This window comes from Oncorhynchus mykiss, chromosome 7, assembly GCF_057628025.1.
Source record: "Oncorhynchus mykiss isolate SJ-2025 chromosome 7, ASM5762802v1, whole genome shotgun sequence".
NCBI classification, from domain to species: Eukaryota; Metazoa; Chordata; class Actinopteri; order Salmoniformes; family Salmonidae; genus Oncorhynchus; species Oncorhynchus mykiss.
Window position 1 is genome coordinate 66,886,953 of NC_143028.1, and position 17,046 is coordinate 66,903,998.

Genomic DNA, 17,046 nt, shown 5'->3' on the forward strand with positions numbered 1-17,046 from the left:
CGTCTCCTAGAGATGAACGTACTTTGGTGCAAAACAATCCCAGAACAACAGCAAAGGACCTTGTGAAGATGCTGGAGGAAACGGGTACAAAAGTATCTACATCCACAGTAAAACGAGTCCTATAACGACATAACCTGAAAGGCCGCTGAGCAAGGAAGAAGCCACTGCTCCAAAACTGGCATAAAAAATCCAGACTACGGTTTGCAACTGCACATGGGGACGAAGATCGTACTTTTTGGAGAAATGTCCTCTAGTCTGATGAAAAAAAAATAGAACTGTTTGGCCATAATGACCAACGTTATGTTTGGAGGAAAAAGGGGGAGGCTTGCAAGCCGAAGAACATCATCCCAACCATGAAGCACCATGTTGTGGGGGTGCTTTGCTGCAGGAGGGACTGGTGCACTTCACAAAATAGATGGCATCATGAGGCAGGAAAATTATGTGGATATTTTGAAGCAACATCTCAAGACATCAGTCATGAAGTTAAAGCTTGGTTGCAAATGGGTCTTCCAAATGGACAATGACCCAAAGTTGTGGAGAAATGGCTTAAGGACAAGAAAGTCAAGGTATTGAAGTGGCCATCACAAAGTCCTGACCTCAATCCCATAGAACATTTGTGGGCAGAACTGAAAAAGCGTGTATGAGCAAGGACGCCTGCAAACCTGACTCAGTTACACCAGATTTGTCAAGAGGAATGGGCCAAATTCACCCAACTTATTGTGGGAAGCTTATTGAAGGCTACCTAAAATGTTTGACCCAAGTTAAACAATTTAAAGGCAATGCTACCAAATACTAAGTGAGTGTATGTAAACTTCTGACCCACTGGGAATGTGATGAAAGAAATAAAAGCTGAAATAAATAATTTTCTCTACTATTATTCTGACATTTCACATTCTTAAAATAAAGTAGTGATCCTAACTGACCTAAGACAGGGAATTTTTACAAGGATGATATGTCAAGAATTGTGAAAAACTGAGTTTAAATGTATTTGGCTAACGTGCATGTAAACTTCTGACTTCAACTGTAGGTAGGGGTGAAGTGACTATGCATAGATAATAATATGTGAGTATCAGCAGTGTACAAAACAAATGGAGGGGGGGATCAATGTAAATAGTCCGGTGGCCATTTGATTAATTGTTCAGCAGTCTTATGGCTTGGGGATAGAAGCTGCTGAGGAGCCTTTTGGTCTTAGACTTGGGCGCTCCGGTACAGCTTGCTGTGCGGTAGCAGAGAAAAGTCTATGACTTGGGTTACTGGAGTCTCTGACAATTTAATGGGCTTTCCTCTGACACAGCCTATTATATAGGTCCTGGATGGCAGGAAGCTTGGCCCCAGTGATGTACTGGGCCGTAAGCACTACCCTCTGTAGCTTCTTATGGTCAGATGCTGAGCAGTTAATCCATACTTCTGACCTTTTTCAGTGAACGTTACCTTCTTATACAGGATTTTTTGTATATGTGAGAGTATACTGTATGGTATTAATTGTTTAGAAAGAGAAGCCGTCTTAAATAAATACGAGTTAGACGTAAGAGAAGAAAACCAAGGTATTGTGAAACGCCAGGTGTGGATGGTGAGAGATGAACACAATACCATCCTCTAATCTGTCATTATTCAAGTCTGGACCACAATGATGCTCTGTGATCACTCCATGAGGATACTTTGGAACAAAAAGGATAGTGTTTTTTTTTTTATTACACCATCTCTTTGTTTTATTGATCATCAACATCTGTTTCATTGTTCATTTCCAAAATGTTACAAAAGAGGTAAGAGTAAGAATATACTATAAAGTATGCATGCAAGCTTCCTAACTGCTTCAATAACAAAATGTTGAAGGATATTTTGATATGCCTGGTCCTATAGACATTCTTCAGTGGGCATTCGATACAGGAAACAAGATAACAAAATGAATTGTTTGATTTTATAATTGTCATTGTTAAAATGCATGATAGAATTGGACCATTTTAAACACAATACAACCACAAAATGTAAAACGTATTTCCATTGTGGTCCCCTTGAAAATACACAAAAACAAAATATACACAAGATTATAAACCGGGTAGTTTGTGTTCTGGATGTTGACTGGTTGAAAGCCGTGGTATATTTAAGCAATAAGGCCAGAGGGGGGTGGTATATGGCCAATATACTACAACTAAGGGCTTTTCTTAGGCACAACGTGGCATGCCTGGATACAACCCTTAGCTCTGGTATTTTGGCCATATGCCACAAACCCCTGAGGTGCCTTATTGCTTAAATATACCACGGATATGACCCATAATTACTTCCTTACTATTGTAATTACGTTGGTAACCTCAGGGGTTTGTGGCATATTGCCAATATACAACAGCTACGGACTGTATCCAGGAACTCCGCGTTGCGTCGTGCTTAAGAACAGCCCTTGGCCATGGTATGTTGGTCATATACCACACCCCCTCGGGGGCCTTATTGCTTAAATATACCACAGGTGTGATGCATAATTACTTGTTTACTGTTCTAATTACATTGGTAACCAGTTTATAATATAATTAAGGCACATCAGGAGTTTGCTTTATATGGGCTAAGGGCTGAATCAAGGCACGCTGCGTTGCACCTAAGAACAGCCTTTAGCTGTGGTAGTTTGGCAATATATAACACCTCGTCGGGCTTTATTGCTTAATTATAACATCTCAAATACATCTTATCAATAGGGAGGAAACAGTAAAAGGAATAAAATAGATAACCAAGTAATGTTCATTGATACAATTATACTTTCTTTTAGCTTGTGTAGTTTTAAAGCATTTAGCCCATAAACCATTTATTTCCTCTTATGGTTTCTTAAAACTCCCTAGTGTAGGGATGGATTTTATAAGGTTTGGTACACCATTCCATTCTTCTGCACCAGTTTTAAGGAAATAATTCTTTCCCCAGCAAACCCACAGGGCAAAAACTGGTTTAATCAACATAGATGTTTTTGTTGAAATGACGTGGAAACAATGTGATGACTTTGAATCAACGTGGAAAAATGATCGTATTTGCAAAAAGTCATCAACGTACAGGATTTTTTTCCACCCAACTTGGAACCTAAATCCAATGTCATGGTGAAATGTTTTGCTGATTTCATTTTGAATTCACGTTAGTTTACAAAAATGTAAAATAGATGTTGAACTGACGTCTGTGCCTAATGTAATCCTACTATAGCACAGCAGTCTAATATTGGCAACACTGGCTCTGGTATGATGGCTATGAGGGTCTACAATAACATTTAAATAACCAGACAATACAAGATACCAAACCACAGCTCACTATATACAAAATACACAACAAGTTCTACAAAATTAAATTAATCTTCTAAATCTCTCATATTATCAACACCAAAGTGAGTTATTGAACAGTTCCATATCAGAATGAATCCATAATTTTACTCCTTTGTCCAAGACAGTTTAGTAGACGGTGTCTTTTCAGATAGTAAAGCCCTCTGAAAGTATTTTTACAAACATAGCAGGTATGATGTTGGTGCTTGGAGTGGCTCTGAATGAGCTTTAGTAGGGCAGATGCTTCAGACCAGCCAAGTTTCCACTTGGAGCTCTCAGAAACATGGCTCTCCTGCTTGGGTGTGTTATTGTGGCGGCGGGTGTTGAGGTACTCCAACCACTTGTTTCTATGATTTCGCTCATGCTTCTTGAGGTTTTCTGCAATGTGGAATACTTTGTAACACATTGAGCATGAGAAGGGCCTTTCAGTAGAATGTGTGTACTTGTGGTGCTTCAGATGATCCGCCCGGCTGAAGCTTAGGCCACACTCCTCACATTGGAACACCTTACCTGCCTTTGTGTGAGTGTGATATCTATGTTTCCGGAGATAGTTACGGTCCTTGAACGTTGCCCCACAAGCCTTACAAAGATAACTTCTCAACATTGTGTGCATTTTACCGAGGTGGGTCTTTAAGTCCTCCTGCCGCCCAAATGTATCTCCATAACAATGACTAAGGTGAGGTTTCTCATTGGTGTGCAGGTTCTCATGCCGTCTCAAATGCTTTCGCCTCTTGAACTTTGTACCGCAATATGAACAAACATGGGGAGTTTTGGCCGAATGGATCATTCTGTGTTTCCTCAGCTTTTCCCCAGTACTACATTTCTTGCCACACTGGTGGCATGTATAACCGTCTGGTCCTGGATGATCAACTTCATGATGCAACATCACTTCCTTTTGATGTTCACATCGCTTCTCACGCAGTTGGCAGATGTGGTTTCTCACCTGATGAGTCTTTTCATGCGTCCGCAACTCTCCTGGATCCCTGAATCCAACGCCACAATCAAAACAGATAAAGGAACTGCCAGAATGAGAACAGCTGTGGCGCTTTAGGTGATCTTTTCGGCCAAAGTCAAGTCCACATTCTTCACAGTGGTGCAGCTTGGAGGCTTTTACGTTGCTTTCCCGAATTCTCCTAGAGTCTTTGCGATCCTTTAAACATTTCCCACAAAAATTAAACGAAACATGATATGTGAAACAGTCCCCACAATCTTTGCAAATAAATTGTCTCGCTACATCTTCCCCTGTCTCTCCTACAGTGTTTAAGTCTATTTCAGTTTCCTCCAGATCCCTTTGTGTCGGCAAGCCTTTCAAGGTGTCTTTAATGATACATGTCCTGACATTGCCTACTGCTTTTAGGGTTTTGCGATATTGGTCTGGGTGCATTTCCCTGGCATGATTCTCAAACTCCAGTCCACTGGCGAGCTTTAGGACACAGAGTTGACAATAGAAAAGATCCCCCTGTTGGCTCACCCTACTTGCCTCTATGAAAGCCTTTACATGCTTACGCAGGTGGAAGCACTTATGCTTTTGGAAAATATCTGCCTTTTCAAAATGACGGTCACATTCACAGCACGTTAAAGAAAATGTGTTTTTACGCAAGTTATTTTCCCGATGATACATTTTCTCATGTTTGGTGCAAGCTTTAAGCTTGTTGAATGCTCTACCACAAACTGGACATCTAATCTGTTGTTTCACTTCCGGTCCGTGCTCCTGTTTAGGAGGCACTATTTCACTTTTGCCCTGTGCCCAAGCATGTCTTTTCTGGTGTTTTTGGTAAGATTTGAAAAACTTAAAAACCTTCCCACAGTCCAGACAAGGAAACGGAGGAGAACGTTTAGAGTCAGGTGGAAAAGGAGAACGGTTAGAGTCAGGTGGAAAAGGAGGAGAACGGTTAGAGTCAGGTGTTTGCTGCTCTGCAGTGTTGGCTAGTTCATCATCAGAAGATATTAGAATACATGCATCCTGATCCTCAGTATCATCGCTGTTCCTTTTTTTCTTGGTGGCCCTTACACAAGTTTCTGTGTCATCTTTCCTATTGCCTTCCAGACGTACAATAATCTCAGAATTTGAAGGGTTCCTCTGTTTTTTTCTGCTTTTTTTGGTTATCCTGTGAGTCTTCTCATGCTTTATGAAAGAAGTTAGGTATTTGAACCCCTTACCACAGTGCCTGCAGGTGTGAAGGCCTTTCACTTTCTGATTGACATTCAAGCCTACTGCTATGATTGACTTTCCATTTCCTCTCAGTCTTGGTACAATGTGAGTGGCCTGGTGCTTTGTGAATGAAGTTAGGTATTTAAACTCCTTCCCACAAGTCATGCAGGTGTGCAGGGGTGAGACACCTTCTGTTTCCATTGACTTGGCTTTCGGTCTTCCTCTCTCACTTGCTACATCACATATTGAATGAGAGCTTATGAAGTGCTGCTCCAGCTCTGGTTCACTAGTGAAGGAGGCTTCGCAGGTATCACATGGAAAGAACTGGAGTTCCACATTTGCAAAACCTTTAAAAAAGACAGAGGCAACAAGTACAACATTTAGATTATTTTGACCTCACAGTTAACCCAGTTAATAACAAGTTAGCCTAACCCACAAACCAATACCCTTGTTCTTTTCTTACCATGCCCATCATCATTATGAAAGTCAGCATCCATCTCCATGTCTAGGCTGCCATGGTTACTTTCAGGTAGGTTGTCTTTTACCTGGAGAACAAGCAAGTCTGGAGAGACTTCTGAGATCTCCAGGGTCATTATCTCTCCATTGGCATATCCAGATAGTGAGCTAGAAGGGTCCTCCCTCTCCAAATCAATGGACTCCATGTTATCGTCTTATTCTGAGACGTATCACCAAAGAAGCACACAAACACACAAAAATAAATCTACAAACATCTTTCTAAATGTTAGATAAAGAATTTTTCAATTTTCAATTGAGCACTTTTCAATTGAGAAACAAAGCAGAACGCAAATTATCAGAGGATCTCAAAGTTGAACGCTATCATGGCCAAACTAACTCAATTATTTGGTTTGAAGTTACTTTAATATTATTTTGAGATCATTTTTTAAAAATTATATTGCACGGTTGATATCACATCCATTGACTGTTAGCTAGCTAGCTGTGGGTAAAGTTAGCGGATGTTGGCGGAAAAAAAACGAACCATGGATTCGGTTTTCTACCATAGACTACTTTCAGGATGAGGAACCATCTAATCATCTAAATAACATACTTCCGCAGAGAGACAGAAAGCACGATAGCTATGCCTAATAAATGTACAAATTTACCAGATACAAACCTAATACAACATCGAGTCACTCCGTTCTTTTTCTGCAGTGGTTACCCGGTCAAGACTAGAAGGTATCCAGCTTTGGTCAAATTAACACCAAAAGTTGATTTATTTAGCATTTTACTAACACTAACCATAACTCTTGTCATAACCTTAACACAAGTATCCTAACCTGCTACGTTCATTCTCTTAACCTGCTTCGTAAATTATCATAACCTGCTGCAAAAAGTCAAATATGATGTTAATTTGACAAAAACTGCATCCCGTCTAGCCATAACCTGGCATTTACACCGCCATATTGTTGTGCAGCCCACAAATGTGTTCGATTAGAAACAACAATTTATTTGATCTAAATGAAAAACGTTTCATTATAATATCTTGTAGATGTCATAGTTCAGTAGTTAATTATTCCATAATTGATACTGAGCTATATTAATTGTATATGTTTTACAAGTACCTGGATTTGTCTTGGAACGAAAACAACGCATAGTAATAGTTGTTTTCCGGAATTATTTATGTGAAACACACTTAATATCTGCCACTGCAAATAGCAAAGGATTTCACTACGCATCCATTCGCTACTGTCTTAGACTAATAACAACTGCGGGCACCCAGCTATTTATGAGGTATATTTTCAAATAATTTTATGTTAGCTATGAAATTTGTGTCACGGGACGAATGACTGTCGTGAAGAAGGCTTATATCACGCATGTTAGCTAGTTAGGTACCTAGGTAGCTAACAACGTAAGCTTAATTTCACATGGATGGGTGTATTGACACTGGAACTATTTCGTGTCCTACCTTCGCTGCCATTCAGTTCAGCACTACTAGCCACTAACTTTATCATAATAATGTTCAGTGCTTTAAACATAATCATCAAATATACAAGTGTCATAGAAGCATTAATTATGGAGTACTCCACAGGCAAATACTCACCTCTTTATGGATATTTTAGTATATCAGAAACTACTTATGGACATTTTGTTGGCGTCTTACTAAATCCTGAATCTCTGTTATTCTCTCCAGATCAACCATCTTTGGCTGAAATGAATTTTCTACGTAACCGTCTTGTTGTGCTGGGCCTGGTGTTGCTGGCCACTGTTCTGTTGTACCTGCTACTGCCGTCAATTCGTCAGGGCAGCATGGAGCCTTCGCTGGATGTCCAGAGGATGGGCCTGGTGGCTGTCTCTCCTCCTCCGCCTCCTGCCATCAACGTGTCCGTCCGCACAGGGCAGCTACCCGGGGACCCTCCACTCTTCTTCAGGGAAGCTTTGCCGGTCGATGGATCTGGTAGACAGATACTGCCCAGGTGAGGGTAGTCACCTCCAGCAGCAGTAAAAATGGTCAGACATCCACACACCGAACCCCCTCCTCATACAAATTAGCCTAGCCCAGCAACCTCTTATCTGGAAACTGCGTAAAGTAAGAATTGCAGAGAACCCAAGCCCATGTAAACAAATTTAACTAAAGATGTGTTGATGCATAAGCACTGTAGTTACTCAATAATTATGATTACCCTGTGCAACTGTTAGTCACTGGATTGCCATTACAGTAGTGCGGGAGGACTGAAATTAATAGTGACTTAAACACCTGGTTGTCTTTCCTATACAGGCTGCAAGTGGTCCTTCTCCATGGCCAAGCTTTCTCTTCCAAAACCTGGGAGGAACTGGGCACCCTGGCCTTGCTGGCCACAAACGGATACCAGGCCTTGGCTGTGGACCTACCAGGTTCGAGCTACAATAACATTCAAGCCTGAGAATGTTATGTTGTTTAACTGGCTGAAATGCAGTTAAAGCCCACTTAAAGCTGGAATCCTTAATGGTGAAACTGCCACATCTGTTTGGGATTTTACAACAACAAAGAAGTTACTTCAAACAACCAACACTGTTTTTTCCCCTCAGACATCATTGCACGTACGATAGAACAGTATGTAATGATTTTTTTTAACCACGATGCTGGATGCTCTTTTCCTCTGTTTCAACAACGAAACAATAACAAATGTTACTGCAGATTTCAGCTTTAACTGTGGTTTAATGTGCTGCACGGTGTTGTTCACTGTGTAGCACAGCATCACTTACCCAACTGTTGGAAATGGCAGTGTGAAGGAGTTGGAAGGGAACACTATAATTACTGAACTTAAATACATATCACGTTAGGTTCCTTGGTTCTCATTGAATTCTACAAATGTTTTTTTTACACCCACACAAAATGCCAAAATGGGATGGATAAGGTATTTTATAATGCTTTATCAGTTATTTATCTTCTCTCTCGCTCTCTTTTCTCCCTCCAGGATTTGGGAACTCTCCAGACTCGGATGCTGTGAAGACAGACCAGCATCGGGTGGACCTTCTGGGGAGGTTTATGGAGGCTTTGGGCGTGAGGACAGCGGTGCTGCTCAGCCCCTCTATGAGCGGCCACTACTCCATCCCCTTCCTTATGAAACACAGTGCCCAGCTGCACGGCTTCATCCCCATAGCCCCAGTAGGAACCCGCAGCTACACACCTCAGCAGTACCAGAGCATCCAGGTGAGAGCTGTAATTCTGGGTGGTTGGGAGTTCAGTCTGATACATAAACCTAATAAAAGCAAAGAACTGGATTAATTTTTGCGTGGAACTAGATACTTTTTTGGGGTGTGAACCAGCTTCCAGTGGGACGCTTCTAGTAGTAGCAGTGGAAGCAGTGCGAAAATGTCACCGTAAAGATGGCAATGATTACTTGAAGGCATACAGTGCCTTTAGAAAGTATTCATACAGTATTCATATGTATTAAATGTTTTTTTCTAACCCGTCTACACACAATAAACCAAAGTAAAAACATATTTTAGAAATGTTTACTAATTTAAAATTAAATACATAAATATGTTATTTACATAAGTATTCACACCCCTGAGTCAATACTTTGTTGAAGCACCATTGGCAGCGATTACAGCTGTGAGTTTTTCAGGATAAGTTTTAATAGCTTTTCACACCTTAATTGTGCAATATTTTCCCATTTATTTAAAAATAATTATTCAAGCTCTGTCAAATTGGTTGTTGATCATTGCTAGACATCCATTTTCAGGTCTTGCCGTGGATTTACAAGTATATTTAAGTCAAAACTGTAACTTGGCCACTGTCTTCCTGGTAAGCAACTCCAGTGTAGATTTGGCCTTGTGTTTTAGGTTATTGTTCTGCTGAAAAGTGAATTAATCTCCCAGTGTCTGGTGGAAAGCAGACTGAACCAGGTTTTCCTCTAGGATTTTGCTTGTGCTTAGCTCCATTCCCATTTATTTTTTATCCTAAAAACTCCCCAGTCCTTAACGATTACATGCATACTTATAACATCATGCAGCCATCACTATGCTTGAAAATATGGAGAGTGGAACTCAGTAATGTGTTGTATTGGATTTGCCCCAAACTTAACACTTTGTAGTCAGGACAAAAAGTGAATTATTTTTGCCACATTTTTTGCTGTATTACTTTATTGCCTTGTTGCAAACAGGATGTATGTTTTGGAATATTTTGTATTCTGTAAAGGCTTACTTCTTTTCCCTCTGTCAACTAGGTTAGTATTGTGGAGTAACTACAATGTTGTTGATCTATCCTCAGTTTTTCTCCTATCAAAGCCATTAAACTCTTAACTGTTTTTAAGTCACCATTGGCTTCATGGTGAAATTTCTGAGCGATTTCCTTCATCTCCGGCAACTGAGTTAGGAAGGATGACTGTATCCTTAGTGTGATGGGTGTATTGATATACCATTCATAGTGTAATCAATAACTTCACCAATGTTCAAAGGGATATTCCTTTTTTTTTTTACCCATCTACCAATAGATGCCCTTCTTTGCAAGGCATTGGAAAACCTCCCTCGCCTTTGTGGTTGAATCTGGGTTTTAAATTCACTGAGGGACCTTACAGATAATTGTATGTGTGGGGTACAGAGTTGAGGTAGTCATTCAAAAATCATGTTAAAATATATTATTGCACACAGAGTGAGTTCATACAACTTATTATGTGACTTGTTAAGCCCATTTTACCCCTGAATGTATTTAAACTTGATATAACAAAGGGGTTGAATAGTAATTTACTTGAGGCATTTCAGCTTTTTATTGTTTATTAATTTGTAAAAAGAAAAACATAATTCCACTTTGAAGTTATGGGGTAACGAGTGACCAAACAAATCTATATTTAATCCATTTTAAATTTGGCTGTAACAAAAAAAATGTGGAACAGGTCAAGGGGTCTGAATACATTCTGAAGGCACTGTACATTTTGTTTACTTTGTAAGGGTTACTGTATATAGTCACTCTTAAGCAGTTAGTATCTGACATAATGGTCTTGGGCACAGCTAAATGGTTCTCTTGGCACGGAGAAATACACCAATAACAGCAGGTCTTGTCGTCTTAGATCAGTGGAAGTCCGTGATTGGTTTAAGGTTATCCCTGACTGGGCTCACACACAATCATAGTTGGTGTGTTTTAACTCTATTCACAATTAAATTAAATTACTCAGAGCCTCTATCAGTAATAAATCAGTGTCATTTTTCTGATATGGATATTTACAGGTTTTGTTTACATAAAAAATGTCACTGACTAGTTTTGAATGTTGTGCAGCCATGCAAAATAACCACCAGGGAGCAGAATGGAGCTATGGGTACTTTATTTATTTATTTTATTTCACCTTTATTTAACCAGTTAGGCTAGTTGAGAACAAGTTCTCATTTGCAACTGCGACCTGGCCAAGATAAAGCAAAGCAGTTCGACACATACAACACATGGAATAAACAAACATACAGTAGAAAAAGTCTATATACTGTATGTGCAAATGAGGTAGGATAAGGGAGGTAAGGCAATAAATAGGCCAAAGTAACTACAATATAGCAATTAAACACTGGAATGGTAGATGTGCAGAAGATGAATGTGCAAGTAGAGATACTGTGGTGCAAAGGAGCAAGATAAATAAATATATTCAGTATGGGAATGAGGTAGTTGGATGGGCTATTTACAGATGGGCTATGTACAGGTGCAGTGATCTGTGAGCTGCTCTGACAGCTGGTGCTTTAAGCTAGTGAGGGAGATATGAGTCTTCAGCTTCAGTGATTTTTGCATTTCGTTCCAGTCATTGGCAGCAGAGAACTGGAAGGAAAGGCGGCCAAAGGAAGAATTGGCTTTGGGGGTGACCAGTGAGATATACCTACTGGAGCGCGTGCTGCGGGTGGGTGCTGCTTTGGTGACCAGTGAGCTGAGATAAGGCGGGGCTTTACCTAGCAGAGACTTGTAGATGACCTGGAGGGTGGATGACCAGTGGGTTTGGCGACGAGTATGAAGCGAGGGCCAGCCAACGAGAGTGTACAGTGGTGGTGGGTAGTAAATGGGGCTTTGGTGACAAAACAGATTGCACTGTGATAGACTGCATCCAATTTGTTGAGTAGGGTGTTGGAGGCTATTTTGTAAATGACATCGCCGAAGTCGAGGATCGGTAGAATGGTCAGTTTTACGAGGGTATGTTTCGCAGCATGAGTGAAGGATGCTTTGTTGCGAAATTGGAAGGCAATTCTAGATTTTACTTTGGATTGGAGATGCTTAATGTGAGTCTGGAAGGAGAGTTTACAGTCTAACCAGACACCGTGGTATTTTTCGTGACCTGTATCTGTAATGCATTTGCACAAATGACAGAATCTGTTTTTAGACGTTGAGAACAGCCTTTGAAATTTATTTTGACTCTAATATGAGTAGTAATACTGTCCACAAATGTATAGTAAAACACTGATGTAGGGTTGCAAAATTCTGGTAACGTTCCTGATTGGAGGGTTTCCGATATTCTTTCTTATTCCATCCTGATTCCAGGAATCATCCCACCTGGAGCTCTAGAAAATGTTTGGAAAGTGGCCAGAATTTTGCAGCTCTGAGTAGATGTATTGTTTCCTGATCCTTGCTTGCTCCTATGTCCCTGTTTAGACTCCTACTCTGATTGTGTTTGGAGCACTGGACACCAACCTGGGGGCCCAGTCCCACAAGAATCTCATGCAGCTCCCACACCACTCAGTCCTGAAGATGGAGGGGGCGCGCCATGCCTGCTACATGGACAAACCTTGGGAGTTCCACCAAGCACTGTTGGACTTTCTCAGCAAACTGGAGTGAGAGGGGGAGGAGGAAGATAGAGGGAAGGAAAAAATAGATAAACAGGGTTGTGTTTGCGTGAAAGTGGAGAAATTATACACAAATAAGAAAAAGGGAAAGTAGTCCTCTGGGATAATAGGGCAAAGGCTGCTTTTGATATTACAAATTACCCCGGGCCCCCTAGTTATCCTGGTAGAGTGGCTTACTCCAGGCCCCTAGCCACCCTGATAGAGTGGCTTACTCCAGGCCCCTAGCCACCCTGGTAGAGTGGCTTACTCCAGGCCCCTAGCCACCCTGGTAGAGTGGCTTACTCCAGGCCCCTAGCCATCCTGGTAGAGTGGCTTACTCCAGGCCCCTAGCCATCCTGGTAGAGTGGCTTACTCCAGGACCCTAGCCATCCTGGTAGAGTGGCTTACTCCAGGACCCTAGCCATCCTGGTAGAGTGGCTTACTCTAGGACCCTAGCCACCCTGGTAGAGTGGCTTACTCCAGGCCCCTAGCCACCCTGATAGAGTGGCTTACTCCAGGCCCCTAGCCATCCTGGTAGAGTGGCTTACTCCAGGACCCTAGCCACCCTGGTAGAGTGGCTTACTCTAGGACCCTAGCCACCCTGGTAGAGTGGCTTACTCCAGGCCCCTAGCCACCCTGATAGTGTGGCTTACTCCAGGCCCCTAGCCATCCTGGTAGAGTGGCTTACTCCAGGACCCTAGCCACCCTGGTAGAGTGGCTTACTCCAGGACCCTAGCCACCCTGGTAGAGTGGCTTACTCTAGGACCCTAGCCATCCTGGTAGAGTGGCTAACTCCAGGCCCCTAGCCACCCTGGTAGAGTGGCTTACTCCAGGCCCCTAGCCACCCTGGTAGAGTGGCTTACTCCAGGCCCCTAGCCACCCTGGTAGAGTGGCTTACTCCAGGCCCCTAGCCACCCTGGGAGAGTGGCTTACTCCAGGCCCCTAGCCACCCTGGTAGAGTGGCTTACTCCAGGCCCCTAGCCACCCTGGTATAGTGGCTTACTCCAGGCCCCTAGCCACCCTGGTAGAGTGGCTTACTCCAGGCCCCTAGCCATCCTGGTAGAGTGGCTTACTCCAGGACCCTAGCCACCCTGGTAGAGTGGCTTACTCTAGGACCCTAGCCACCCTGGTAGAGTGGCTTACTCCAGGACCCTAGCCACCCTGGTAGAGTGGCTTACTCCAGGACCCTAGCCACCCTGGTAGAGTGGCTTACTCCAGGCCCCTAGCCACCCTGGTAGAGTGGCTTACTCCAGGCCCCTAGCCACCCTGGTAGAGTGGCTTACTCCAGGCCCCTAGCCACCCTGGTAGAGTGGCTTACTCCAGGCCCCTAGCCATCCTGGTAGAGTGGCTTACTCCAGGTCCTTAGCCACCCTGGTAGAGTGGCTTACTCCAGTCCCCTAGCCACCCTGGTAGACTGGCTTACTCCAGGTCCTTAGCCACCCTGGTAGAGTGGCTTACTCCAGGTCCTTAGCCACCCTGGTAGAGTGGCTTACTCCAGTCCCCTAGCCACCCTGGTAGACTGGCTTACTCCAGGTCCCTAGCCATCCTGGTAGAGTGGCTAACTCCAGGCCCCTAGCCACCCTGGTAGAGTGGCTTACTCCAGGCCCCTAGCCACCCTGGTAGAGTGGCTTACTCCAGGCCCCTAGCCACCCTGGTAGAGTGGCTTACTCCAGGCCCCTAGCCACCATGGGAGAGTGGCTTACTCCAGGCCCCTAGCCACCCTGGTAGAGTGGCTTACTCCAGGCCCCTAGCCACCCTGGTATAGTGGCTTACTCCAGGCCCCTAGCCACCCTGGTAGAGTGGCTTACTCCAGGCCCCTAGCCATCCTGGTAGAGTGGCTTACTCCAGGCCCCTAGCCACCCTGGTAGAGTGGCTTACTCCAGGCCCCTAGCCACCCTGGTAGAGTGGCTTACTCCAGGCCCCTAGCCACCCTGGTAGAGTGGCTTACTCCAGGCCCCTAGCCACCCTGGTAGAGTGGCTTACTCCAGGTCCTTAGCCACCCTGGTAGAGTGGCTTACTCCAGTCCCCTAGCCACCCTGGTAGACTGGCTTACTCCAGGTCCTTAGCCACCCTGGTAGAGTGGCTTACTCCAGGTCCTTAGCCACCCTGGTAGAGTGGCTTACATTGCAATGTTTTTGTTGACATCCCATCAAATCGAGAGCAACTCTAAAATAAGTTTACTCTTTGAGTTGAGCATGTAGAACAGAATATATGCAAATTCAAAGACTAGAAGCAAAGACTTGTTTTTTTCTACAGGCATCATTATTGGTTCCATGATGAAGATCAACATCAGTTAGTTGAGATGAGGATGAAGAGGTTAAAGGAGATCTAAGGCGATTGTACCAGGGTCGTATTCATTCGTGCACACTGTAGCAAAGTGTTTTGTAACGGAAAACAAAGTTCAGGTAGTCCCTTCCTGTTTCATCCCTTTTGCTTCTGTTTGGTTCATAGTGAATACGAACGACCCTGTTTAGAGAAATTACCTGTGAAAATTGTGAGATCAGTTTAAAATACAATCTCTTGTGTGTTTTTTTTGTTGAGGAGACAGAATCGATGGTTGCCAATTCACAACTGTATCTCATGGTACAGAAACTTGGATAAAGACTAACAATAACATTAAGATATTTATTTATAGACTTCAGCTCCCTGTTAAAGCATGTTCACGTTCATTCTGAATTTCTTGCTGAAGTGTGTTTGTGTGTGTGTGTGTGTGTGTGTGTGTGTGTGGTGGGGGTCCAACGGTGATTAAGGTATTTACTAAATGAGAAAGCTGTTGCAACCAGAAAAGTACACTCCGTTACATTTCTATGTTATGAGGATGACCACTATTTTAAGTTATGAGTTTGTACATATTAGATGATTTTGTTTCATCGGACAACAAGTTAAAGCCTCAAGTTAAATGGCTTAAACAATCATGAAAGGTATTTTGAGTTGTGCTGTTATTGCGCGTAAGTTCCTTTAATAAAGACTGCATAGAATATGTTCTGTATTTAGTTTTTGTCTATTTACAACAAGTACTCAGTGAAGCAAATATACAAAGACTGTACTAGTCGGAGAAAAATGTATGATTTGGAGATGGATTGCACATCCTTTGTGCCGAATGTTCCAAGCAGAGAGGAAGAGGAGAAGTGAGAGGCGTAACTCGGCTCAAAATCTGTCTCTTTAAGTAAGTGGTGTTTTTGCTTGTTTTTTCGCCCACCAAGCAAGTAGTTTTTGTATGGAGGTCAATGCGAGTGTGGAATTTGGTCATCTTATTTGTTATGTGAGGCTTATTTGATTGAAAATACATTTTGTGATGTTTAGGTTGTTACGAATGGATGATATAAATACACACGTGGCAAACCGGCAACTTAGAGAAAAAGTATTTTACATTTATGACCTGTTGATCACACGATACCAGAATAAAAAAACAAGCTGGCGCACGCACACCCAGAAAAAATATTTTGTGTGGAGGTGCTGACCAATGGCCAATAAACTATAAAAATAGAGTTGCACACTCCATATATAAACTTCCAGTAATTTATTGGGTAAATCACCAACGTTTCGGCATCACTGCCGCCTTCAGGGCAACACAATACCTGCCTTCTCAATGGCTAGAATGGTCCCACGTGATCTCGCCTCTCAATTCAAGGGCTTTATTGGCATGGGAAACGTATGTTAAAATTGCCAAAGCAAGTGAAGTAGATAATACACAAAAGTGAAATAAACAATAAAAATGAACAGTAAACATTACACTCACAGAAGTTCCAAAATAACAAAGACATTTCAAATGTCTATGTAAACTGAGCAAAAAAAGAAACGTCTCTTTTTCAGGACCCTGTCTTTCAAAGATAATTTGTAAATATCCAAATAACTTCACAGATCTTCATTGTAAAGTGTTTAAACACTGTTTCCCATGCTTGTTCAATGACCCATTAACAATTAATGAACATGTACCTGTGGAACAGTCGTTAAGACACTAACAGCTTACAGACGGTAGGCAATTAAGGTCACAGTTATGAAAGCTTAGGATACTAAAGAGGCCTTTCTACTGACTGAAAAACACCAAAAGAAAGATGCCCATGTTCCCTGCTCATCTGCGTGAACATGCCTTAGGCATGCTGCAAGGAGGCATGAGGACTGCAGATGTGGCCAGGGCAATACATTGCACTGTCCGTACTGTGAGATGCCTAATACAGCGCTACAGGGAGCTTGATGTCATTGCAGGCAATCTCAACACTGTGCATTATAGGGAAGACATCCTCCTCCCTCATGTGGAACTCTTCCTGCAGGCTCATCCTGACATGACCCTCCATCATGACAATGCCAATAGCCATACTGCTCGTTCTGTGTGTGATCTCCTGCAAGACAGGAATATCAGTGTTCTGCCATGGCCAGCGA

General features: G+C 42.6%; 2 protein-coding genes across 2 annotated transcripts; one reads left to right on the forward strand and one right to left on the reverse strand.

Moving 5' to 3' along the window:
• Nucleotides 1-1,679: 1,679 nt before the first annotated feature.
• On the reverse strand, nt 1,680-6,880 carry LOC110528442 (uncharacterized). Its single transcript, XM_021610511.3, has 3 exons — nt 6,572-6,880; nt 5,903-6,115; nt 1,680-5,786 (listed from the first exon to the last, which is right to left on the reverse strand). Exons 2-3 carry the CDS (start codon nt 6,099-6,101, stop codon nt 3,376-3,378), a joined length of 2,610 nt encoding a protein of 869 aa, XP_021466186.3. The 5' UTR covers nt 6,102-6,115; nt 6,572-6,880; the 3' UTR covers nt 1,680-3,375.
• Nucleotides 6,881-7,042: 162 nt separating this feature from the next.
• On the forward strand, nt 7,043-15,646 carry abhd14a (abhydrolase domain containing 14A). Its single transcript, XM_021610515.3, has 5 exons — nt 7,043-7,188; nt 7,589-7,871; nt 8,174-8,289; nt 8,853-9,088; nt 12,497-15,646. The coding sequence occupies exons 2-5, from the start codon at nt 7,609-7,611 to the stop codon at nt 12,677-12,679; spliced, it is 798 nt and encodes a 265-aa protein (XP_021466190.1). The 5' UTR covers nt 7,043-7,188; nt 7,589-7,608; the 3' UTR covers nt 12,680-15,646.
• The last annotated feature ends 1,400 nt before the right edge of the window (nt 15,647-17,046 follow it).

Excerpts from the sequence above, each read along its gene's own strand:
- LOC110528442 (XM_021610511.3), bottom strand. The coding sequence starts at position 6,101 with ATGGAGTCCATTGATTTGGAGAGGGAGGACCCTTCTAGCTCACTATCT. Across the intron at positions 5,787-5,902 it reads TCATAATGATGATGGGCATG|GTTTTGCAAATGTGGAACTC; the intron begins GTAAGAAAAGAA and ends TCTTTTTTAAAG.
- abhd14a (XM_021610515.3), top strand. The coding sequence starts at position 7,609 with ATGAATTTTCTACGTAACCGTCTTGTTGTGCTGGGCCTGGTGTTGCTG. Across the intron at positions 8,290-8,852 it reads CTTGGCTGTGGACCTACCAG|GATTTGGGAACTCTCCAGAC; the intron begins GTTCGAGCTACA and ends TTCTCCCTCCAG. Across the intron at positions 9,089-12,496 it reads AGCAGTACCAGAGCATCCAG|ACTCCTACTCTGATTGTGTT; the intron begins GTGAGAGCTGTA and ends GTCCCTGTTTAG.